At 42.7% G+C, this 25340-nt stretch overlaps 1 protein-coding gene across 1 annotated transcript in view; it reads right to left on the reverse strand.

Annotated features, from left to right (window-relative positions):
* Positions 1–8807: 8807 nt before the first annotated feature.
* The window catches only part of tbx15 (T-box transcription factor 15), a 30853-nt gene continuing 14320 nt past the window's right edge, over positions 8808–25340 (reverse strand). The window contains exons 4-8 of the mRNA XM_076104892.1: positions 23023–23194; positions 16684–16851; positions 16153–16217; positions 11967–12064; positions 8808–9622 (exon numbers count right to left, since the gene is read on the reverse strand). Of these exons, the coding sequence (XP_075961007.1) occupies positions 8808–9622; positions 11967–12064; positions 16153–16217; positions 16684–16851; positions 23023–23194 (1318 nt within the window). The remainder of the gene's footprint in view (positions 9623–11966; positions 12065–16152; positions 16218–16683; positions 16852–23022; positions 23195–25340) is intronic.

Genomic DNA, 25340 nt, shown 5'->3' on the forward strand with positions numbered 1-25340 from the left:
TAAAGGGTAACCTCTGTGCGCCGGTATTTGACAAGTTGGGATGGGTTGGCAACGGAGAAGAAGCCATTCTGCAGTTTTGTTTTTGTATTGTATTTCAGCAAAACGAGTACAAGAAAACAAGTGTCCATAAATACCCCATGAACAATCCATAAGCAAAGCATTTTGATTGATTAAGAGAAGAGGTCATTCTGGATTTATACAATCATAGACTTTGTCCTCCAGCTGGGCATCTCAGGGACTTAAAAAAAAGGGTTTGGCAGAGTTCAAGCATTTGGTCGGTGTGTGGTTTTTGACACAGATTTAAGGAGCTCGCTGACTGTGCAGGGGAAAGAGTGAGGACCCCGGCTTCTTGTTTTCCCCTCTCGGCGCACGTCGCAATGCGATCCCAGCCGAGCCGCTGAGCCTGCACAATGAGCGTGGGTGTGATATGGCTTTCAATAGGCCTGTTACTGGGGGGGGGAATTACCCCAGCGCTGTGTAATAGTGTGATCCAGGCCACAATAGAGTGTTGTTTTATCAAAGTTATAAGTCACACACTTTGCTCACTGCTAACATCACCGTGAAATTTCCGCTGAATCCGTCCCAGGCGTCCGCCCAGCCAGTGCAGGTGAGGTCCATGAGAGAGAGCACAGCTGCCACTCGCAAACTCGCATTCAGACACGCACCAGCAAGGCATGCATGGCCCCCATAGATAGATTGATGGTGGCGATGGGGGGGGGGGGTGAGAGCTGCGTGGCTGTCCTGAAATCAGGCCAGCTTTAACACAGCGGACACGGTCAGAGTAACATTTTACGTGACAAGCATTATAAAAAGGTGATTTACAGAACGCACGTGTTGAGCTGAATGTATTTTCAAGTCTGCGTTTTCAGAAGAAAAAAAAACAACCAAACTTGGTAGTTTCGCATCATCCATTTTGCTTTGACTGTCACACAAACATCCTGTGAAAATAATGAGCGTAGCGAACGATAAACTGTGACAAGGACAAGAGAGACACGTTTTTGCGAGCACACACACTTATGAGCGTTGTTTTTACGGGACGGCCCTTTATGTTCCCGCGTTGACCTCTGGCTTGTGCGGCTTTGTGCTCGTTCATGCAGGGCAGACCCGGGGCCACGCTGGTTATAGCTTTGATGTAAAAACGCCTACAGAGGCAGCGAGTGGAGCTTCAGACGGCACGAGTTGTCAATCACACCACGTTTTACTCAGTCGGCTGTTTAAAACACTGTCTGGCTCGTCTAAACTATAAACACCTTTCTGGTGGTTGCACCAAGTTTATCACATCAGTTTTCAGCCAGTTGGACCTGCTCATGCTGTATCCTTCGCAAAGTGGACATGCTTAGAAGGCAGCACATATTGGTTGGATTTTAGATTGTTCAGTAGGTGCACAAGATGACCGGGGATGTGATCTAAAACGTGCTAAAAAGTTATTTCATCACAACTTTACGTAAAAGTACAAAAAAATACTTACAAGTAAAAGCCCTGAATTCAGAATGTGGAACTGTAAAAGTACAATGTTTTCCTCTGAAATGTAGTAGAGTACAAGTAGAAAGTAGCATGAAATACAAGTAGCTACACTATGCAACCAGACGGCTCCAAAATAAGTGTTAAAAAGGCACTTTTTTCTATTTCATCACACAAACAAAAGTTTGAATATTTTTTTATTTTGTTTTTAATCAATAGCAAATACATGCAAGAGCATCAACATTTTAAGGTTCTAGTTTGCCAATATGGAGCCAAATAGAATAGAAAGTACCATAAACTGGAAATACTCAAGTAAAATAAAAGTACTACTTACTTAAACTTAGCAGCCAAGCACACCGTCCGGTTCTTCTGTTCTCATGGAGCCAGGTAGCTGGCAGAGCCCGGTAGATGGCAGAGCCCGGTAGCTAGCTGGGTCTCCTCAGGTGTAAAGCACAAACAAAACTCTGTTTGCGTGCAGCCGATCCTCCTGATATGACACAAGTTCATCACAACGGTGATCCCATTTTGTTTGTTTTGCTGTTGTTACAACCTGGCATAAAGGCTGCAACATAAGGTAGACAAGACGAGTTAAAAGTAATAAATAGACATTTATTTAAAGAACAAATAACTAAACAAATACGCAGCTGTGTCATCCGAAGAGGGGGCGCCGTTCAGGTGCGGTTCAGGTGCTCAGTTTTTATACCTGGCACTCCCACCAGGCTCAGGTGTGTCCCATCAGCTGACGAGCAACAACCTGAAAGACAGAACGAGACAAACAGGACACAGACCCCTAGTGGAAGGGAGGGGTCGTCCCACTGTCAGTATGGCGCTTTGCCAGGTGAAGTTCAGCAGATTCATTCTCATCACTTAGGTACTCGATAAAGTCTTGACTTTTTGTCTGCATCACAGTCAGCTTCCAACCCTCTCTCGTTTTAATGGAACAACAAATCGATCCATAACATACCGTTCAGCACAAAAAAATAACATGAAATAACATTTTTAGTTCCTGCTCTTGCTTTTTTCGTGGGGGAGCTCCAGCGCCGCTCTTGCCTGTAATATATATCTTTTTTCATCATTCTCACATCATAGCAGGAAAAACACAGGTGTGTTTAATAACTTTAATGACTGCTCTGTTCCCTATAAGTGCCCCACAAAGCCAGTGATCCAACGTGCATAATACCAGGGCCCCCTTAAAAACCTGCACACCAAAATGAAATGCAGCCGCCATTATTGTCATTAATTACCTGAGCTTTTCCTCCTGCGACAAGTGAAAATGTCTGCAGTGGAAAAGGTTAACTGATTAAAATAGAAGAGCATCTGTTCTGTCAGAGGTGTGTGAGACGGACGACTGAAGAAAACGTGACTGAAACTTTGAGCCACACTAGCACATACTGTCAGTTGTTGCCTCCACTTGGTGATTCTTTCATTATTCAGTATTCTGTTCATTCTTTTCTTCTGTAAATAAGTAACCAATTAACCAATAAATAAAGCTTCCAGTTGGTGAGCCAGAGCAAATCAGGGAGTAAAACATATAAAATAAACCCCCATAATTGTACATAACATGATATGACATTGTCATGTTCACGTGACGTCGCAGCAAAGTGTCTCAGTGTCACAGCCTCTCACACTCAACCATCTACCAGGTGACGTCAGAAAAGTCCCTGACGGTTCAGGGTTCAAGGGTTTAGGGGCGACATCGGGATCGGGCCTAGACCTTTACTACTTCACACCCTTCTCACACTCCACCACTTCAGTTCTCACACTCTCAACTCAACCCACCACGGGGGTGGTTTCGATATCCGGGTCATCGGTCCCGGTCAGTCACACTATCCGCTGTGATCTCCGAGGACCTGGCCGCGAGCCTCCACGCAGCACCGGACCTCTCTCATTTAGACACGGGGGCGTCCCAGCGGGGCGTCTTTGTACTCAGCAGGCACGGCACCGTGGGACGGGCCTGGGCCGGGGGGTTTTATCAGAACCACCTGCCCGTGCCGGTGTCGACCATATCTCAAACATCTCTTTTCCCTCCTGAGGAAGAAGAGAAAAAATCATTTGGACTGTTTCCTGTTGACCTGCATGCCATGGCTGAGAGTGTGAGAATGTGTGTGTGTGTGTGTGTGTTTTGTTTCTGCTCTCCATGTGTGCGTCAAACTGAACATACGATGTGTCTAAAACAATGAAAACTGCAGTTTTCTGTCCTTAAACTACGGATTAATGTCAGTTTAAAGTTTGAATTTAGGATTAGGTTTAGTAGAGGATATAGATGTTTGATATGGACGCGGGGAGAATTAAGTGTAAGAGCTCGATTAGAACTTGAAAATGCATCTTTATTATCTTCTGCCAAACACACTGGTGGCTCCATCATGACAAACCAGGCGGCAAACTCCGGTTCTGCCGAGTGAAGCCGATGCGGAAGTGTCTTAAAGCTGCATTCTCTCTAGTGTCCACCAGGGGGCGACTCCTCTGGTTGTATAGAAGTCTATGAGAAAATGACTCTACTTCTCTCTTGATTTATTACCTCAGTAAACATTGTAAACATGAGTTTATGGTCTCAATCTCTAGTTTCAAGTCTTCTTCAATACAGCATGATGTTCATTTAGTACATTATGGTCCATTTAGAGTCACACAGACCATAAAGCAGGGGATGCTTTAGGGCGGGGCTACACAGTGATTGACAGGTCTCTACCAGAGACGTATACGGCGTCTCTACGTCCAGATATGGTCACTTCTGTTCATCAGTTGCCAAAAAAGCAACAGCCTAATCCAAGGTGGCGGCGCCGAACTCGAGGCTTCAAAACATCAGTCCCCAAACCAATGAGTGACGTCACGATGACTACGTCCACTTCTTACATACAGTCTGTGGTTATATGACTATTTTATATGTTGTAGTATTTCAAAGATAGAAATGTAAACATGGTAACAACATTTGAACCCTTGTGTAGATTAGATGGTGTAAATCAGTATAACATATGATATCAATCATTCAATATAAGAAAATATCCGTATACACATGTTATGTGTCTCTTCTTACCTCACAGTTGTGTTTCTCTGTAAATCTAAAAACACACCTCTCTGTCTGTGTTTCTATATATGTGACTTCTCAGTCTGAAGTCTGAACGGTGAGATTTCCTTCTTACAGGAAGCTCTCAAATCTTTTTCCAGATCTCCTTTTTCTCTGATCTTCCACTCGTCTGTACATTTCAAATCTGTTCTAAATTTACTTTTTCCTCGACTGTCCGTCTTCTGGCATCCAGAGATTTAAAGAAAAGAAAGCAGGAGAATGTGACTGACTGTATGTAGAGAAGAACAAAAGTTTCACAGTTGGCCGGCGGTTTGATTTTCTTTTTTGGTATCAAAGGTTTTGTCTGCAAATAAAAAAATATCTGACTATTGGAGAGAAACATATTTTATTATTGCGTGTTAAATCTGTGTCATGTGACAACATGAAAGGCAGCCGGATGACGAGAGGAAACCAGAACAAGGTTTATGATTCACATTCTTTCTATTGCAGAATAAATCTTGACCTGAAACAAGTTTATTGTTCTTTACACAAACTGTCGTCGTCATGATTCTGACATCTTGTCTTTAACCAGCATTGTGCTGTATTGTGTTTTATTGTTAATAAATGAACTTTTCCACCAGACCAACGTAATGTGATTTGAATTCACTTAATTACACTAAAAGGCCACTTTAATGCAGAATCTTTATAACCATGAAAAGCAGTACATAAAACAAAAGTTGATGTTGCTCCACTAATTTATGTCAGTAAAGTTGGAAGTACAAAGTGCAGTTTAGTTGGTCTTACTCAATAAAGTTGAGTAACGGAAGTCCAACTGATAAGTTACATTTACACAAGTGAGTTAAGTTATAATAATGAAATATCTTTATGTTGAGTAAAGCAAAATAAACTGCATTTTGTTGAATAGAAGTCAGTTTGACACTGACCTATTAACTAAATCCAAGTCCGTCCATGTTGTTTATACTTTGAGTTTTAGGATTTTATCTAGTTTCTTCTTTTTTGTTTCAGTGTTTAAATAGTGTTTATTTCAGTGTAGATCATTGACTAAATGTCTTGTATTCGTGGTAATAGTGTTCCATTTCAATTCAAACCAGATTTATTTTAGTTTAGAGGGAATGGTTAAAATTGTATTTATTGTTGATTACATTTTTTATTTATTCTCATTATTTTCTACAGAAGTTCTTCATCACTGTCAGTGTTTTGTTTCATTTTGTAAAAAGGAATACGTGTTGTCAAATCTTTGATAAAGAGGTAAAAAATGTAACTTTATAGTTTACATGTTGCACTAGCTTGTCATTTGCAAGTGTCGTCATCATTTCAAGAGTTGATTATAAGAATAAATGTATTTGCGCCTGTTTCCCCAACATCAGAGCATCACAATGGATTTAATCCTCGACAGTTTTGTAAATGATAACTATTGATTAACTATTGATAAATCGACTTTCTGGGTCATCACGCTTCAGAGAAGTACACAACTTGCCTTCAGAGATCTCTTCTTCTGTGTCTGTAGAAACATTGGCCACATCACCAGACTTGACATCTGTATCATGACTTTATCAATCCTAAAATAGTTTCAAGATGTTCCTTGAAGGAGACGGAGAAAAAAGAAAAAGAAAAGCCGCTGGCTGAAGGTATGCGAAAGCCCTTTGTGATTTAGTGCGTCAATATACAGGCGCACTGTAACACCTTGGAGAAGAGAGTCCACGTCTGCTGTCAGCAACGATTTACTGTGAAGATGAGTCGAGTCGAGGAATCTGCAGCAAAAGAGAAGAATAAACACAAGAGGGCAACAGTTTACCAGGAATGTCTGATGTGAACTCACACTGCGTCGAAGCCTAAAAGCAAAGCAAAGGCCAATAAATTTACGTTTCTTTTTTAGTTCCCCAGAGAGCGATTCTTGAGTCCGTTAAAATGTCTGAAAAGTGTTGGAAGGGAAAGATCAATGGCTGAGACAGGCGGGGGATTATGGGTAAACCCTCCAGTCGGCGTGCTGTCACTCTAAAATGGCCTCAAAGCTGCAGATTAGAGCGCCGGATCTCTCTCGTCTCTTGTCAGAGGATCTCGTTAAAAACACCCGGTCCTGTACCTCCAATTGTTCCAGTTTCATGTTTTTGTTTTTCTCATATCTCTCTGCCGTTAATCAATCAATGTGATCGTTTTGGTTTCCAATGAAAGTCGCCACGATGAAAGACAGAGAGTTAACGTTGCTCACGGCCTCGGCCATTCTTTTCCACTTAAGGAGCTGATGGATAGTTTACAGTATAAGAACAGACCTGCTGTGCATTATGTCATTCTGCTGCCCCTCTTTCACAAATACATCTCCCCATTTAGCAGGCACTGAGGTAAATCTGCGGTGAAGACGGGCTGTGGTTTGGGGGGACATGCTGCTGGAACAAGAGTGAACAAATAACGTGAATAATTATTGGAAACAACGTCCAGATAGATGGAGCGGAACCAAATTATGAAATCATGCGCTTCTCTCCGGTTGCCTGCTCATTATTTGAAGTCATGCTTTGGAAAAGAACAGGTGTTTCCAATACTGGGGTCTCTGTCTCCATGGACATGCCCCCCCCCCTCCTTTCATTTTTCTGATGATGGCTCAGATATGATATTTCATGGCTGGAGCCGTACGCATAATAGGAAGTGATCGGGGGGAGCACGAGCTCAGAAGACATGCGTGTAATGGACGCTGATTGGCCCCCCGGTTAAATCCCTGGAGGAGCAATGATCCTAAATGCTGCATGTTTCCCCACCCCCCCCCCCCCCCCCCCCCCCCCCCCCTCTCGCTCTCGGAGGTTCACATGATTACAAAGGGGATTTCTCTGTCTCTGTAAACAGGTGCAGTATTTATGTGCATCGAGCACAGCAGCAGTGCAGCTGAGTGCAGTTGGCACAGAGAGCTTTAGTCCTCGTTCTCGTCATTAAACAGAACCAGCAGGGAGAGAATTTGTCCTTTCTTTTTTTTTAGGGTCTTTTTCTCCCACTTTGGTTTATGATCGATGCATTTCATCAGCGTTTGAAGCTGAAGTCTGTGATGTGGTGCAGAGCAGATGTTTTGTGAGCGGAGAACGCTCCCTCGCAGTGATTAATAATCATGTCATTCATTGTTATTGTTGCATAAAGGCCGTGCCTGCCTGCTGAGTCGACTCCCACAGTTAACCTGCTTTTAAAAACACAATTCATCAAAAGTTAATCCGTAAATATCTGCGTAATACAGACCATCCAGCGTGTTGAATTGTCATTACTTTGTTGATTGCGGTTGTAATTCGTCTTGCTTTTGTGCTTCAAATTATTGTTTGATGAGCAACTGATGTCTAGAGAAAACACAGCGTGCTCCTACTGCTTTGCAGCACAACCGTCTCACCTGCAACGATGAGAAGAAAATAAATAACTCAAAACCATGTTCATGAATTAAAACGTTTATTGAGCCTTTTTACGTGCTTGGCACCTGTATTTACATTTTTTCAAAATGCCTCAAAAAAAGAATTACTTTGCCATTTTTTTTTTTTCACACATTTTCTTTATAACAGCTTGGCCTGTAAAGTATTGTTATAATGCTCAGCACTTAAATACACATCTCTACAACACACCAAAACATACTTTAATTGCTCTGTTTTTGCTATTGCTTCTTTTTTATAACTTTTCACACGACAACAGTTTTAAGCTTGTTATTGATTGCATTTCGCCATCTTTTATATATATGCTAAAAAAAACAACAACGTAATCCACTCAAAAATAGTGAAGCCATTCCAGTCTATGAGGATGACGGGTTGGTGAAGTTGTGTGGTGGTGGTGGAGGGCTGAACGAGTTTTCAGTTCCTCGGTTCCCCCCCCGACCTGCAGCTCTTTGACGTGTGGAGTCCTTCATGATTGCATTTTTAAAAACCACACAAGTGCTGCGTGAAGATAAAAACCTCTGGATCGCAGTGAGAACTCTTCGGCTCCACGACGTCATGACTGCTCGGCCTCCGAGTCCCCGAAAAACAAAAGAATTAGAGAATGAGTCACTTGAAAAAGAAGTGTTGCTACTATTGCACCATAACAGCTGATAATCCCTTCTGAGCATGTTGTTGAGTTTGTTGTTGATGTCCCTGTAATCTTCTCTTCATTAATACAAAGATAATTAAATAATAGTTTGGACTCCCTCTATAATGCTTTGTATGCGATGGAGTGTCTTTTAAAAAAACAAAAAACACATGATGTCCTTTTCTGAAAGGTTTGTTTAACGCTTCATGTAAAAAAACACCGGTTCCACATCAAACACCGAACCGGGTTCATAGGTTTGCATTTTTCAGCCGAAAGACTTTTTAGGCCCAATGCCAAGCGTCTACACCATGTGCATGGACATCTGAGAGGAGGAGCCGTATTGGCGGCCATCGCAGGAGCCGCCGCCCTGCTGGCCGCTGGCGTTGCCGATCATGTGCATAGTGTCCATGCTTCCGTTGGACAGGTACTGGCGCTCGGCGAAGGCCCCGGCGGGAGACGAGGAGCAGAGCAGGCCTCCCTGGGGCTTCTCGGGGCTGGCGGCCAGGCGGGGGGAGGTGGGGAAGTTGTATCCGTACAGGTTGTAAGGGTTGTGCAGGGAGAACGCGTTGTAGGAGCCCTGCTGTACGTGGTGGTGGCCCCCGCCGAACATGTGGGCGGAGGAAGGGGAGGATCCGGACGAGGAGGACGAGCCGGAGCCGGAGCCGCCCCCGGCCTGCATCACGTACTGAAGCTGCGAGGCCGGGAAGGAGCCCAGTTGGCCCCCGTAGGCATCCATCTTGGCTCCGGGGCCACCGCCGCCGCCCGCGTGAGCGCCACCCTGCATGCCGGCGGCGATCAAGGAGGAAGTCCTCTGCGGCAGGAAGGATTCAGAGGGCTGAGCGGAGGCCACGCCGCCCCCCGCGGCCTGGAGGCGTCCGTAGGAACTGTCGGCCAGGCCGCCGTAGCCCTGCAGGGCCGCCATGTTGCTGCGGGCGCAGGCCGGGTACTCGGACAGGCCCAGGTTGCAGAGCTGGCTTTCCCTGCAGCCCACATTGAAGGTGTTGGGGGCAAGGTGGAAGGTGGGAGGGGAGCAGGAGGGGGAGAGGAGGTGGGCCGCACCAGAGGGGGAGGGGGTTCCTGTGCTGGAGGTGGTGGGAGAAGTGCCTGTGCTTCCACCTGGAAAACACACAGAGGAAGACATCGTGAAATACAGACGCTATATTTAACAGAAGAGCACGACATTATAAAGATCCAGATCTAGTTGAGTTAAGAAAAACACATAATACTCAAAGACTTTCATAAAAAATCAAGAGGGGAGACTAGTGGACGAGACACAAAGAAGCCAGTAACGGCACTTCTGTAGTTATGTTGACCTAAAGTTGACCTAGTATTTTTGTTCTCTAAACCTAACTGAGTTGTTTCTGTGATCAGATCGGCAGTAACCGACACGTGTTGCTGGACTTTCGTAGGAAATCTCACCAAAAATGACGAGTAACTTTTCGTAAGACATCGTACGAACTGTTGTATAAAGATCTGTAAAATACGTAAAGTTAAAACAGACAGAAATTGCCAAATATTGGTTTCTATTCATGAAAAATATCAAATGAAAGATGTATAAACCATTTAGATGTAACAAGCAGAAATGGTAAAATATTGTTTTCTGATCCAAGAGGTTGGGACATCTAGTATTAAACCAGGAGGTATAATGTGTATATAGTACATAAGGTTAAGGATGTTTATTGTCATCGTAAAAACACACAACGAAATTAAATTGGCGACTCATCAGTCAGTACAGCAGCAAGCATATGTTTTTATGTCTATATACACAGCGCTCTACTTGTAAAGCTCTCAGTACTTCATTCAGCACTTTAAAGCTGTTCCCAGGAGGCGGAGCCTCTACCACCAGGATGTGCACAGGTGTTCTGCATCCTGATGAAGGTCCTCTAGATCGAAAGCTAAAAATAAAGAGTCTTCTGCATAGATTTCAGTGTGTGTGTGGGGGGGGGGGGGGGGGGGTATCTATTCTATCAGTTTGAGCTTTGTTGATACTTCCAGCAACTTTTTAAGATAAAGCCGGGTGAAGCTATGGCTGTCCTGCAATGTTCATACAGTACAATATATTGAAGCGATGTTATAGTATATCAACACAGAAAATCACCATTTAAAAAGGGGCCACAGTTGGTCCGCAGGCCGTAGTTTGGCTACCAGGTTTACCAGGTTTAGACTGAACTGATTCAACAGTCCGGCCCTTCAGAGTGAAATGATAGCTGTGGGATATCGATCGCATATTCCTCCATTAATGAGAATCTGGCCGTGTTTCATCCGGCTGTTGGAGAAATTCAGCCTGAACCGTCAAACGAGGAGCAGGAGGCAGAACTAAACAATCCAGGACTCGCTTGGCTGGGGTTCTGATTTTGCACCATATGCATTCGATAATATCGCTGCAGTGCAGAAGATGGAGGGAGGGGGGGAATAAAGAAAAGGGGGGGGGGGGGGGAGAGAGAGAGAGAGAGAGAGAGAGAGAGAGCAAGGTAGACTTCTAACAGGAGAGAGAAGAATAGTTTGGTGATGTCATGTTTTCCTCGGGTGAGAAGGGCTCGAGGTGCTTCAGTGCCGGAGGGGAATAGTTGATTATATGAAGGGAAAAGGGTGTCTGGTGCCATAAGGGCACACACACACACACACACACACACACACACACACACACACACACACACACACACGGTGACACAGAGGACTTTGATTGAACCCAAATCACTTTGAAAGCAGTTTAATGATAACAAACAGACAGAAATACGGAGCGCCACGTCACGCTGACCCTCCAGAGGTGACCGGCGGATGAAACGGAGCGGCTCCACCCTGACGAAGACCTCGTCCTGGGGCCCTGGAGCCGAGACCAGAAAGGGGAGGTATAGACCCCCGAGCTGACGCCAGACTCGTGTCGCGAGGAGGCCGTCCAAAAAGCAACAGGGTTTTAAGTTTAAGAGTTCAGCAGACGCCTAACCGACCTGCCAGAGGAACAGCGCGTGTTGGAGCTCAAGCAAAGGACAACCGTCGCTGATGGAGTGTGTGCTGATGTATGCAGAGGGGAGAGTTCAGGTCGTGTTAATCAACACGGAGCATCAGCAGCAAGCTGTTCTGCATTTGTGCTAAGTTGACACATGGAAGTGAGCTGTTATAGAAGAGACAACAGTGAGTATTATGGGATACCACGGTGGTTCTCAAAGGGGTCGCAGAGGATTCAGATCTCATGTAAAATGAAGAATGGTTTCAGTTCTCCGTTGTCCTGAACACAACAACGCAACATTTTTGATATGAAGACTTTACATTTCTTACGGATCTGTGATTTTAGGCAATGTGCAACATTATGAATGTATATGAGAGCCCTTTAGAAGAAGGCTGATGGAAACATCCACATCCGAATGTAAATCATCATCATGTTCCACCAATATTGTTCTTCAGCAATGAACTGAACACATTCTGCAAAGAAGGACGATCAGATATCAAGGTATTCACACACCTTGCTGTTTCTGCATGTTGGTGAAGTCTTCGAACGTGAGGGTCCTCACAGGAGGTCTCCAGAAAGCATAGGTCTCCATGATGGCCTCCAGGCCGGTCCTGACCGAGACACAGACAGAGAGGGAGACACTTCAGAGCAGAGACAGGCCGGGAACACGACACAATAAGAGACAGTGTTGTTGGGTTTGTTCAGATTATCCTCTAATTGGATTAAAACCTTATTTATTTATTATCCTTCTGTTTTATCTTCTCTATTTAATCTTTATTAGCATGAAAACTGCAACATTAAATAATAAATGTAAGAACTGTGATGTGTTCTTATTCCTAGTCTCTTTTTTTTAGCTTGTACATTTTTATTTCATCGTTGCCGATAAAGTAAAACATTTTAATCTCTTTATTTTTAGGATTTTTCTTTTCCCTTTTGGAGTATTTAGTTTTTATTTATTTTCATATTTGTGAATGCAAATTAATGTGGATTTGTGATTTATTTTTTGCGTAAATGGAAATGAGCTTTGAAACAACGATGTGCTGAACATAACATACTTACCTCAATAGGACAATATATTTATTTAATATATTTAAGGTAAAAACAATAACATTGTTTATGCAGTGCTGGCGATGAAGTCATTTTTATTATGTATTTCCTATTCAACTGTAACACAATTAATTAACAATATATTTGACATAATAAACGCTTCTTTTAACTTTATTATTATAAAACAAAAGCCCAATGCATGTCTGTCTGTGTTGGTGGAGTTAAAAGAGAGAATATTACTGAATAAGAGCAAATAAATATAGAATCCATCAGCTGACGAGAGAGGAAGTGATGTTATGTGTGAATGAGAGAGAGAGGGGGAGGAGTCCTGCTCTAAAGGAAACTGGATCCATTAAAACAAGGAGCATGTATTTTACTGAGCACATAAATGTGGGTGACGTTTCATCCTGAATCTGTACACGGTTCTCCTTCCTGCATGATTTACTCCCCCCCCCATCACCGCTCACCGTGTTATTTTAGGGCCACTAACTCCTCGGCCTCGTTAGTGCGGCGCGTTAACCGTCCGGGGCCCTCGCCATCACTGCACTCATTCATACCGACCGAAACCCAACAAATGAGCTGTATCGCTCTGCTGCAGGCCGTAAAGTCTGACACACCTCAGCTGGGGGGACTTTTATATTAAGACGCTATTAAGAAAGTCAGAGGAAGGAAAACTTCATTTTGAGAATTAGCAGTGCAGGTCTGCCCCGTCTATTAATGCTGAATTTCCCGTCAGTGTGGAATTAGTTGGTAACGTTCCACAGGAAACACTGCAGTCACTCTAAAGCTAAAATACAAAGAAAAGCAGCTTATTCAGAAGACTGTTAACGTCGCTCACGTCCGATACGAACATAGACTGGCAGAGCAACGACAAACAAAAGATGTCACACCTGTTTTTACGTCTACAGCTTCTTGTTTGCAGCACATTTGAGTTGCAGCTGCCTTCAACTCTTGTTGAATTGACTGTAAATTGACTGTAAATAGAATTCAAGAAAGTCCCACAATTTGAGATGGTTTAAGGGAATTAAATATGCAAAAGTTATTATTTCACCTTTTGTATTGCTTCACTGCAGAAACGTGATCAAAGACTAGATAACCTCATAGTTTAGATTGAGCTTGTTTGTATTCTATCGGTGCAGCTGGTGCTCTGAGCTGACTCAGCACGTCCATCAGTACAGCGAGCGTTGTTCAAACCCGACAAACTGCACTTTCAATTAGAGGCATATTTATTTTGCACGTTCCAGAGAAATGTGTGTAAAATGATCTGGTTTTGTTCTACGATATAAAATAGGTCAGTGAACAGTCCTCTGGTGTCTTAAAAAAAGTGTCTAAATGAGAAGAAACGTCATCTCTGGAACACTAGTCCTCCTTTAACATAGTGGTGGAGACGTGAAGTCTTCAAAAATCTAAATTTGTGAATTTGTGATCTCTCTGTAGCTCTTAGTTTTATTTTTTCATCTACTGTAGAGCACACTTTATTATCTTTTTTTAAATTGATAAATAAATGCAACTTTATGCATATAATATTATTAGAATGAATATTAATAATAATACATTCAAATAATACTAATAATACATTATAATTAATACATTTAATTAATATAAAAATAACCAGCAACACTTAAAATGAGATCTGGCTCATGGAAGGAAAAGAATGTGTCCAGAGTGACTTCCAGTTTAAGATCCATTAAACTCCTAAATGACTATAATTAGCAAAAGCAGCATAAAGGTCAAGGGTCAGAGCTGGAGCTCACTTACAATATTCACGACTGATGAAAGATTAGAAATAAGCAGCTGTCGACTTTTTAAGATGACTGAAGTCTCGGAGGCTCCTCCTCGAGTCCGAACATTGAAATCCCAACATGGCCGACTGAAGGGAGGGAATCACGAGCGGATACGTGACGACACATATCTCACGCTCCGCTATCTTTTCATCTGTTGCTTTCCTGCAATGAGATTCTAATGCCAGCTCATAAATCAAACAGTCTATTGTTTGAAAAAACGAAAAAAGAAAGATGTCTCAAATGTCTTGTGTGCCAATAATGCAGACCAGATGGAGGGGGGGGGGGGGGCGCTGCTTTCATGTGAGGAGGGGTCTGGTGGTTCAGTGTACACCCCCCTCTGCTTCCTCCTCTCCTCCACAAATGTTGTATATGGTAATTCAGAGACAGAGACAGAGAGAGAGAGAGAGAGAGACAGAGACAGACAGAGACAGAGACAGACAGAGAGAGAGAGAGACAGAGACAGAGAGAGACAGAGACAGAGACAGAGAGCGACAGAGACAGAGACAGAGAGAGAAAGAGAGAGAGAGAGACAGAGAGAGAGAGAGAGAGAGAGAGAGAGAGAGAGAGACAGAGAGAGAGAGAGAGAGACAGAGAGAGAGAGAGACAGAGACAGAGAGAGAGAGAGAGAGAGAGACAGAGAGAGAGAGAGAGAGACAGAGAGAGAGAGAGACAGAGACAGAGAGAGAGAAGCTGGAGAGGAAGCGAGTGAGGAGGAAACTCAACGAGGAAGACAAAGAGAGAGAGAGACAGAGACAGAGAGAGAGAAGCTGGAGAGGAAGCGAGTGAGGAGGAAACTCAACGAGGAAGACAAACTCAAACTTATCTAAAGCTCGCTCAAAAGCTGCGTGAAGTTCAGTGACATGGTGTTCAGAAGCCTCGATGTACAGCAGCCAATAGGAGCGCTCCCTCTGGCTGATGTCAGCACACCTGTGGTGACATCACAGCTGATGCAACAGCTGACGTAAAAAATGTCTGAGCAGTCAGGTTGTCTGTGTGGGTCACAGAAAACAGCGTCTGCCTGCATAGTGGGGGGGAATTTTCACTTTTGTTTTTGGGAATTAAATGTGTATAAATGAGTGTGTGAGTGATGTGTGAACAAACCCCTCTGTGTGAACCTTCAGCACACAGAGAGGAGTGAACGAGTGAAGTTTGGTGAATGTAAGAGCTGCTGAAGTGGAGATTTATCATCAGAGTCTGAGAACAAACTCATTGAGAGGAAACGTCCTTTAAAGAGACGTTTAGTTACATTACAGACATTTAGAGACTCTACAGGTGAACACATGAACTCACAGATAAACAACTAAATGTGTATTTTGGATGTTTTCTTTCCACTAGTCTGAAAGGAAACATGTTGTGGAAGTGAAATAGACCAAAATCTCTAAATTGACCAGAGCATGAAAAGCCTGTAATGTCACCCTTTATTGTCTGCTCTCATTGACTGCTTGCTGACTCCTCACTCACCACTCTTAACCGGTTAGTAGAGCATGCCGATGCCTGACGATGTGCAACACATCTGCGTGGTGACAAAAGGTGAAATCTGACGCTTTATTCCTACTAACTGTTTTAAGACTGTCATGCATGAACAGTGGTTTTTGGTATTTGGAGCCTTTGTGCACATTTCATGAGATAAATGAGACATTGATAGAAATAAAGAGAGAGTTCAGGTGAGCAAGTGACTCTCCGTCCGTCCGTCTGTCTGTCTGTGCGTCAGATATGAAGATTTGCTCTCTTCAGCTGTTCTTATTCGCTAAGTTCTATCTTCACACCATTATTAAAGGTTACACAGACGATCTGTGCGGCTGATATAAAACAGTGTAACAGGCTGTATTGTGCAGCTGCTCCGTCAATAAACAGATGTGGTGACGAACCTGTTTCTTCCAGAGTCCCTGAATCCTTTGGCGAACGGGTTTCGGTCGATCTTTAGTCTGGTGATCTGCAGACAAGTAGAACGTGCAGAGGAGATGTTTGTGATTGTTGCAGCTTAAAATGCACTTCAATATGTCAACATTTCTGTGCTTTTTTTCTATAAATTGTGGTAATACTAAAGGCTGCAAGTCATCCTTTGTTTGTGCTTCTGTATATTCTTTCTCTACACCATCAAGAAGGAAACTTTGCTAATTAGCTCCATGATCAGAATGTTCTTTTAGGAGTTGAAGTGGTTGAATTTGAGTAAGTTTAACGATGGTGAATTAGAGGAAGGAGTACCTGCTCAAGAAAACTTTGTTCCTAGTTCTCAATTTGATTGTATTTACAAAGAAAGCCGCGGTGAAGCATTCTTCTGATTCAACCATTAACCATTTAAAAGAGGTCAGAGGGATTGTTGAGATTCTAAGATTTGCACATTTGTGGGGCGCCTGCTTAACGTGATGGAATAATAATAATAAGGACAGTAAACACACCTGCTGGTTCTGGTAGGCAGTGACGGTGGTGAACACGGTCTCAGGGAAGCTGAAGGTCTTGACTCCCTCCCCGCTCGGCACCGCCTTGTTTTGAGACAGCTCGCTGCTGAAGTCCTTCCTGATGACGTGAACACGAGGCTGATACTTGTGCATCGAGTGGAGGATGATCTGAAGACGTGAGAGGAAAAGAAGGTGAAGAGTGAAGAGTTAAAGCATTATAAACACGTTATTGTTAGATAATAAGACATTTCTGAGCACTTGTTAAGTTTATAAACTTATTAAGAACGTTAACAAAAGCCTTTTGGGTTTCTCATAATAAAGCATGAGAAATACATTTTATTTAATGAGTTTAACTTATTAAGGCATTGTTAAATGCATGTATTAAGGCAGAAAATACACAAAAATAATCTTTAAAAAATGGTTAATTAGAGCATAATAAAGGATTTATTAACGTTAATAAGGCATTCTTCTCGCTTTAGATTCTGTAGCTGCAAAAAGCATAATTAACTGTTAATAAATGCATAATGAAATATCTCTTGATCTAATCATGTAGCAAAAAACATTGGTAAAGGTTTAATGATGATATAATAAATATAAATAAATACGTTTACAACGCTATTATAGACAATTATAACAAACTCATAAGGCTTTTATTACCGTTCTTAAGCAGTCAAACTGTTCTTATAACTGATTATAAATGTCTTATAGTATAACAATAAACATGTTTAAAATGCTATTATTAACACTTAGTCTTATTAACACGTCAACAACTAATGAGGGACTTATTACCTATTAATAAAGCTTATTATAAGGACCTTAACATGAAGAGTTACTCAAATATCTTTGTGAGAATAAGCACCAGGTGCTCTCGTTCTTTAATCCCTCTGAAGTCGTTACTGCAGGTAAAAGTCTAAATCCTACATGTCTATGAATCTGTTTTTGCTTGTAATACAAAATTAAATTACCAGAAAAAACATTGCTTTAATGGCACGGTGACAAGCTGCATGAGTAAAAGATGTTAAACGTCTGTGGGATCGAGTTTCAAAGAGGATTGGACGAGTAGTTGTGAAGGATCAGGGGTTAGGAAGTGATTTTGGTCTTCAGACATTAAGAGGTAAATCTACATGAGCCTTTATCAACTCTACACAACTTAAAGTCTCAGCCTGTAATTCCACGCTCTCAAAGTGTAACAACACTGCTCCTCCATCAGAGCCACGTGACATGAGGCGGAAACCGGGTTCACACTGCGACGACGCTCGCCGGAGGGCCGAGGATTATTTCACAGCGGAGCGGCGGCGTCAGACGGTGTCGGCCTCAGCCTCGCCTCGGGGCCTCGGTCTGCTCTTGATTAATCTGAGAGCGAGAAAAACCTTCTCAGAGCCAAGAAGTCCCTCAGCTCTGCTACAAACAGAGGGGGTCATTTCAAACAGGGCTATGTGGGGGGGGGGGGGGGGGGGGGGGGGGGTGTCTCAGAAACTCTATTGAATGTTCCAGACCTCAGATCACGCACTCTCCGTATAAACACAGTATGACTGGGCGGCTGCATGGATACACACGATTCATGCTAATAATCTCCCTCAACATGTTTGCCTCCACCTGCCCAGAAGTCACCTGTCAATCAAACTGCGTGGGCAGAGCTGTGGAGTCTTTCTCCTCACATGCTCAGTAGATGTTGTGCAAAATTGTGTTTTACCAACAAACAGAAAATGGACGTCGTCAGGCTGAGGTTTTACAAGAAAGGGAAGAAATACTTTCAAATGTTTCCTGTCGCTGCTCTTTACACTGTTGCAGACGTTAGAGGAGAAACAGCGAATAGGTTCATGATGGAGGTTGAATCACAGTCATGTTTTAGGAATAGAGATTTCATCACACACACACACACACACACACACACACACTCAGGGCCCTGAGGAGCCTGAGGTGATGTCGACTCTCTGAACTACAGAAGACTCGGAGGGCGGCCGGAGGACATCAGCTGACCGCTGCTCAAACACAATCAGGCTGAAGAGCTGATGTTTTCATTCAGCGACGCGCTTTTTCAACACTCTTTGAAAATCCTCTGGACGTTCACACCCTGAGAGACACGACACGTCCCGCTCGTGTCTCCGGGAAGTCAAATTAAATTATGCTTATAAAACATATTTTACAGATTTCAAACACAGTGAGAGGCAGCGATCAAAGCAATGGATGAATACGTCAGTGTTAATGCTTCAAGTGTGAGATGACATCCTGTTACAGTTACAGACTGTGTGTATGAGCACGTCACTTATTATACAGCCGTCACGTGAGAATATTTCATCTCTGACAGAAAGACAGACGAATGTTCAAAGCAGATTTTGTAGAAAACGTTTAGAACGTTCTCACACAAACATCGTTGGTGCATCAAGAACTCAGAGGGTCATTAAGAACAAAGAGACTATCAAACAGAAAGAAGAAAGTTCTGGTTTTTTATTTGGGTTTATCCGCACAGACCGGCGGCAAAGGACAGACGGGAACGAGGCGGCGGCGAGCGAAGAGTGACGGCGATGAGGCGGATCTGATGAAGCCGACGAGCCACGAAGACTTTGACAGCACGAAGCCGTCTGTGTTCACGACATCGAGCGGATTGTTTCTCAGTCGACGGTTGAAACAGAACACAAATGTTGCTTTTTGACTTTTCTCTATGAATCCAGTGACATGTTGGCAATATAATCCATAAAAATACATGACGAGAAATATCATGAACTTCATTTACGTTTTTATTCAAGTGCAGAATTATTGTCAGTATCTTAACTTTATGCATCTGGACTAATCAATATGTGGAGGAAAGACATTATTTTAAAAAGTTTACATTTAGCTTTATTGTGGTTTTATCTTGATATTGCTGATACTGATTAATAATATTAAAACTAAGTTTTAATCTTGAAATACAAATTTGACCATCAACAATGTATCATATTCTATAAACTGTTTTAATATATTTTTCTTCCACAAAATGTTTTCTTTCAGACTCGTAGAAATAAAACATCCAAAATACACATTTAGATGTTTATTTTACTACTTATTTTAATATTTGATTTCTCCCTAAATTCACCAGAAGTTACCATTAGACAATGCCTCATTTGCATAATTAAACATAACATTTCAGAAAACTTGTAACACAAAAAAGACTGGGGAAGTTCAATGTATTAGTTAGTTTGTCACCCTATAAGTAGAGTTTAACTCACGTTCTCTGATTTAAACTGAAGGAGAAAGCAAAGTTAATAAGCAGCGCATCTCTTTTTTATTAAATCACAGAGGTTTGTCGTTGCTCAGATGCAGGCTGAGTTGAGGCTCAGTTCATCGGTCTGAATGCGTCTCAGTTATGATGAATATTGTTTTTCTCCTCTCAGACTCTGCTTCTGTTGACGTCGGATGATTCACGACAACATGTCTGCTTCTGAGGAGGCCACAAGTCGAGGAGGGGGGGCGAGCTTTCTTCTCCCCACACAGGAAGCGCAGAAATTAATTTCCTTTTTTCGCCACCGAAACCTCCTCCAGGAAAACAAGGACCCCTTGAACGCGATCGGCACCGTGCACGTGAATCCTAACGATCCACATGTTAATGCGCTCGTCATCACTGAGATGATGGTCTGATGGAACCTGCATGGAAACATCAGCGCGCCGCTTCTCTAACCATCTGGGAGGAGATTGATTTGAAGCAGCTCATCATGTTTCTTTTCAATGTCTGCAGATATCAAAGCCTCTGAAACAGCTTCGACAGTCATGACAGGAGGCATCGGGCCACCGTGGAGAAAGAAAAAGAGCTGCTGGGTTTGCGATCAACTCAATCTGCTTTAACTGAATGAACACATTTCCCAGAGAAGATCATATAAAGGGGAGGTTTGATTTATGAGGTTCAATTTCACTTTTCAGATTATTTTATGGTTTTTAAATTACATACTTTGCACAAGTTAAGTGTAATATCTCGTGATGGCTATTTGAGACGATATATTTAATGACTCTTAAGTGCAGCACAATGTGTTCTCAGCATTACGTCATAGTTTGACTCCAGTATAGTTGGAGAATGTAAGTTATTGTCTTTAAAGCTTCATTAGTCCTCTTCTGGCCACTAGGGGGCAGAAGAACATCCGAAGAAGCAGCAGAAGATACGCAGACAGCCACCAGAGAGAAAGTGTGACACAACACGTCACTCCCAACTCGTCAGATAGCGACGTTTGGTACTACGTTCTACGTTCTACGTTCTACATTCTACGTTCCCCTCTAGCGTCAGTTTTAAACTCAGTTAACTGCACAGCGTCTTCTCAAAGGCACGTATACTGTGTAACTGTTTACCAGCGGGAACTCAGCCTCACTCAGATCCTCTCGCTAAAAGGAAACTCAATCAAATATCTTACAGTAGCTTTGAGCGATGCAACAGTTGGTCCTCTGCCTGCGAAAATCTACTCAAACATTTTTTTTGGAAAGCGTTGCAGCTGTAGAAAATTCACATCCCTGCCGGTATGAATAGTTTTGATACGAAATATTCGCACGAGAGTATTTCACATTTTCGTGTTGTTTATTCATGTTACGTAAAGGCCTCTACGTAACTAAACTACAGTAAACTTGACTTGTCTTCACACGGGACATGAACAGCGGTCTCCTGTGTGAAAGTTGAAGAGTTAAAGGATCCTTATTTGACGTGTTGGGAAAGAGAACCGGTCCATCCAACATGAAGCACCTTTAGTGTCCATCTTTCTTACCGCGTATAAAATTCAAGTCCAATCTACACTTTTCTCTTTCACTCTGATGACCTCCACCAACTCCTGACAATAATGACTCGGTCTTTAGCTTTCCAACGCTAACGTTAGCCACTCAGTACTCTTTGTAGGAGCTTGTGGGCTCGAGACGGTTTCCTGAACGTGTTGCTGCACACATGACCGTTTTTTATTTGTTATTTTTATAAAATAGTTAGTAAGAAAAGTATTTTCTTAGCTTTATTGCCGGTTTAAACATAAGGGACCAACCAAAGTTAATAATCAAAAGCTAATACACTTTTCTTCCACCTTATATTGCACCGTTTTCCCATGAAAGCTATTTCTAACTCCAGAACAGCAATAAGCGCCAATAAGGGACTCACGTTAGCTCGCTGCCCACTCGCTGATTACACGCGAGGACGGCAGTAAATCCAGCAAATTGTGGTCTTAACTTGATGCATTAGAGTTAAATATTTCACCTATGAAACCCACATGACACATCCAGAGCAGCCAAGAACCAATAAGAGACTTACTTTAGCTCGCCACCTCTGTTACTGACTGGCTGCAGGCGAGGCAGTAAATCAGGCAGATTGTGGTCGGACTTAACGGTTAGCTGGGCGGTGTGGCTGCTGGAGCGTCCTACAAATCAAATCCAATCATTAATGCCTTTAACGAAACCGTTTCGTTACAAAAACGCTCCACAGAGCCACGAAGGAAATGAATATTACGTATGAAGAACCAAGGGCACGGGTTCAAATCCCAGACCTCTAATATCGCTCCACGCTAATCCTCCAACCGCACAATATTCAGTCAGCGTGGACCATCTTCAAAAAGAAAGTGTGGGAGAGCAGACTGTCAAAGTATCGCAGGGAAATCAGTCTCTTGGCTCCGTGACTCTGTGACTCATGAAAGCATGAAGAACCGTGTCAACTTTCCTTTCAAGCAAACGCATCAAGAACATTTCAGCTCCCAGAAGAAAAAAAGGAAAAGCTGCCTCGCTGCTCCAGCAGTGGATTCATTCCTGCAGCAGCGAGGAGGGAAGTTTAAAATGAAGCTAGTAAATCACAGCTCCAACATTTAGACCCAAAGCCTTTTGGCTGAAATAGCTATCATCTCTGTCACAGGTTCCAATGCGTCGTCAATTTAAAAATACGGATCTGATTCGTCTTTCTGATGCAACCAGTTTTTTTTTTTTTTAAATGAGTTAAATTTAAGTGATTTGTGAGGCGTATAAAACCCCCACAACTCCCCATGAAAGGGAAGGAAAAATCAAACTGCATTTGAACCATTCTCTTTGTCACATGTTGCATTTGGGTCACGTGGGAAATATCAGAATTAAAAGTGCACAAGCGAGCAACACGTGCAGAGGAAAAGTCAGCTCTGAAGATGAAATAAACCCAAACAGAAAGTTATCTTATTGCTGTTTATGTGCAAAACAAACAAAAGAAATGTGCAACTCAATATCGTTCCCAGCGTGGGAAGAATTAGCATATCTCTCATTAATATGGAGGTCTTTAAAGATGCTCTAAATATTTAAATTGAGTCACATACAAACACAAAGATGCCGTAACAAATGGTCAGTAAAAACATCCAGCGGTGCAGATAAGGAGACGAGGTCCCTTACGTGTCCCTGGTCGTCCAGCTCGTTGTTGGTGAGTTTGAGCTTGTCGAAGCTGACCACCTGCCTCATCCAGGTGTCCCCCGAGGCCAGAGAGTCCGGGTGGATGTAGGCCCGCGGAGGCACCGGGGAGTCGGCGTTTCCCGCCACCATCCACTTGGAGCTGTGGTACACGTACCTGGAAGACAAGAAGGGCGGGACTTAAAAGCACCAACGAAGAAGAATTCAGAAAGAGAAAAGAAACTCTAGACTTTTATTTTAAAGACCACCCTCAACAGAAGAAGTAGATGTTCAGTATTTGTAACCTGCAGATTAAATGATTAATTGTGCTTTTTATTGTGGCAAAATCCAGATATTTATTTTCCTGCACATTTGGTCGTTTACAATTTTACTATATTAACTATATTAATGAAGGGTAGATGAAACATAAATTAATGATTACAATATTACACATTTAACTTAAAATGTGAATGCAAACGTCCTCCTCCAACAACGTTATTGGATATATACTCTGACAATGTTTTTATTGGGCAGAAGATCAGAACAATCTGCAGGATTAATAACCTCCTCGTCACTTCCCTGTTCCTGAGACTCATCGGAGTCTCTCGAGGTCGCTTCAGGGTTCAACGTTTTATTCTAGAGGCTGTTTGGTTTTTCAAAACAAGCTCCAAACACTCGGCCACGTTGCCACAACACGGGCTTTAAGGACCCATGTGTTGTTTCTTCATTGTGCTTGAAATTTCTACAAAGAGCAACATAAAGTATTCCATATGCAGTCACACACTCCGCCGCATAGTTTCAATTAAGCAAAGCAATAACATTTTGATGATGTTGTGTGTGAGTTTGGGGCGTCGACTCGCGGCGTCCCACCCGTTAAACAGCAGGGAGAGAGAAGAAAGACGCGGACTTTTGACTAAAAACAAGTCCACAGACCAGCAGCCAACACTGGAGGCATTGTTTGAAAAGACAAAGACAAAGGGAACAGAAAGGAAAGGAAAGGAGGGCAGAGGAATATAAGGAAAGGAAGTAGCAAAGAAATGCATGGACAGAAAAAAGGGCAGCGAGATAAAGAAAGTCATCAAGAGAGGATGGATAAAAGAGAAGGTAGAGGAAGAGGACAGGAGGAGCGGGAGAGCGAGGTTGAGAATAAGTGGAGGAGAGCGAGTGTGAAGCACAGCTGTTTGCCTTTAGTTCTGGCCCGGTGCTCAGTCCAGAGTGTTTTATCTGCAGCGTCTCTGCCAAACTCATCACTCACTCCTGAAACATCGACAAAACTCTCATTTGATCCTTTTGTTACTGCCTCGAAGGGGCTGCACCACCCCGTCACACACACACACACACACACACACACACACACACACACACACACACGTATATATTATTCAAACACACAACAAAACACACTCAGCCACAAAAACACACAGCTCACATATTCACATATTTAAGGGGCGTTTCTAAACACGCCCTCTGGCCGCGTATATTGGAGGTAAAGTTAGCTCAATGTGACTTAGAACATTTAGTTTGACTGAAACTTCTAGTAAGTGTTTCAAGTCTTCTTCAATACAGCATGATGTTCATTTAGTACATTATGGTCCATTTAGAGTCACACAGACCATAAAGCAGGGGATGCTTTAGGGCGGGACTACTGTGATTGACAGGTCTCTACCAGAGACGTATACGGCGTCTCTACGTCACTCCTCCTCAGTCCAGGTATGCTCACTTCTGTTTATCTGTTGCCAAAAAACAACAACATTGTAACGGCCGTATTCCAGGATTGTGTCGGCGAAATCGCCGAACTCGAGGCTTCAAAACGGCCGTTCACAAACCGATGATGTCATGATGACTACGTCCTCTTCTGACATAAAGTCTTTGGTCGGTCTGGACTCGAGTCACTGACTCGGACTCAATTTGGCAAAATCAAAGACAGACTTTAACACCAAAGACTTGTGTCTTTACTGGGGTCTGAGCCGTCTTCCACCTCTTCTACTAAAGGGACGGTGTGAAAAAACACAACTAATGAAAACATAGTTATGAATATTAAATTACATTTACCAAAAAGATGCCCTGACATCCTACACGCTGGCCCTTTAAGGAATATTAAAATGATTAAACATTTTAGTGTTAAATATGTTTTCTACATTACACATAAAGGTGTAAAATAGGCTGTTTTATCAGTTAATAGGTGACATGTGGGGCAATGAACCTTTAACTAGCTGCTTGTTTTTTACTTTATCTAACACCAACACACACCTCCACACACAGCTCTGACTTTTGACCTTAACACACACACACACACACACACACACACACACACACACACACAC

The sequence above is a fragment of the Anarhichas minor genome, unplaced genomic scaffold (assembly GCF_050575085.1).
Source record: "Anarhichas minor isolate MPS153535 unplaced genomic scaffold, ASM5057508v1 ptg000004l, whole genome shotgun sequence".
In the NCBI taxonomy this organism is placed as follows: domain Eukaryota; kingdom Metazoa; phylum Chordata; class Actinopteri; order Perciformes; family Anarhichadidae; genus Anarhichas; species Anarhichas minor.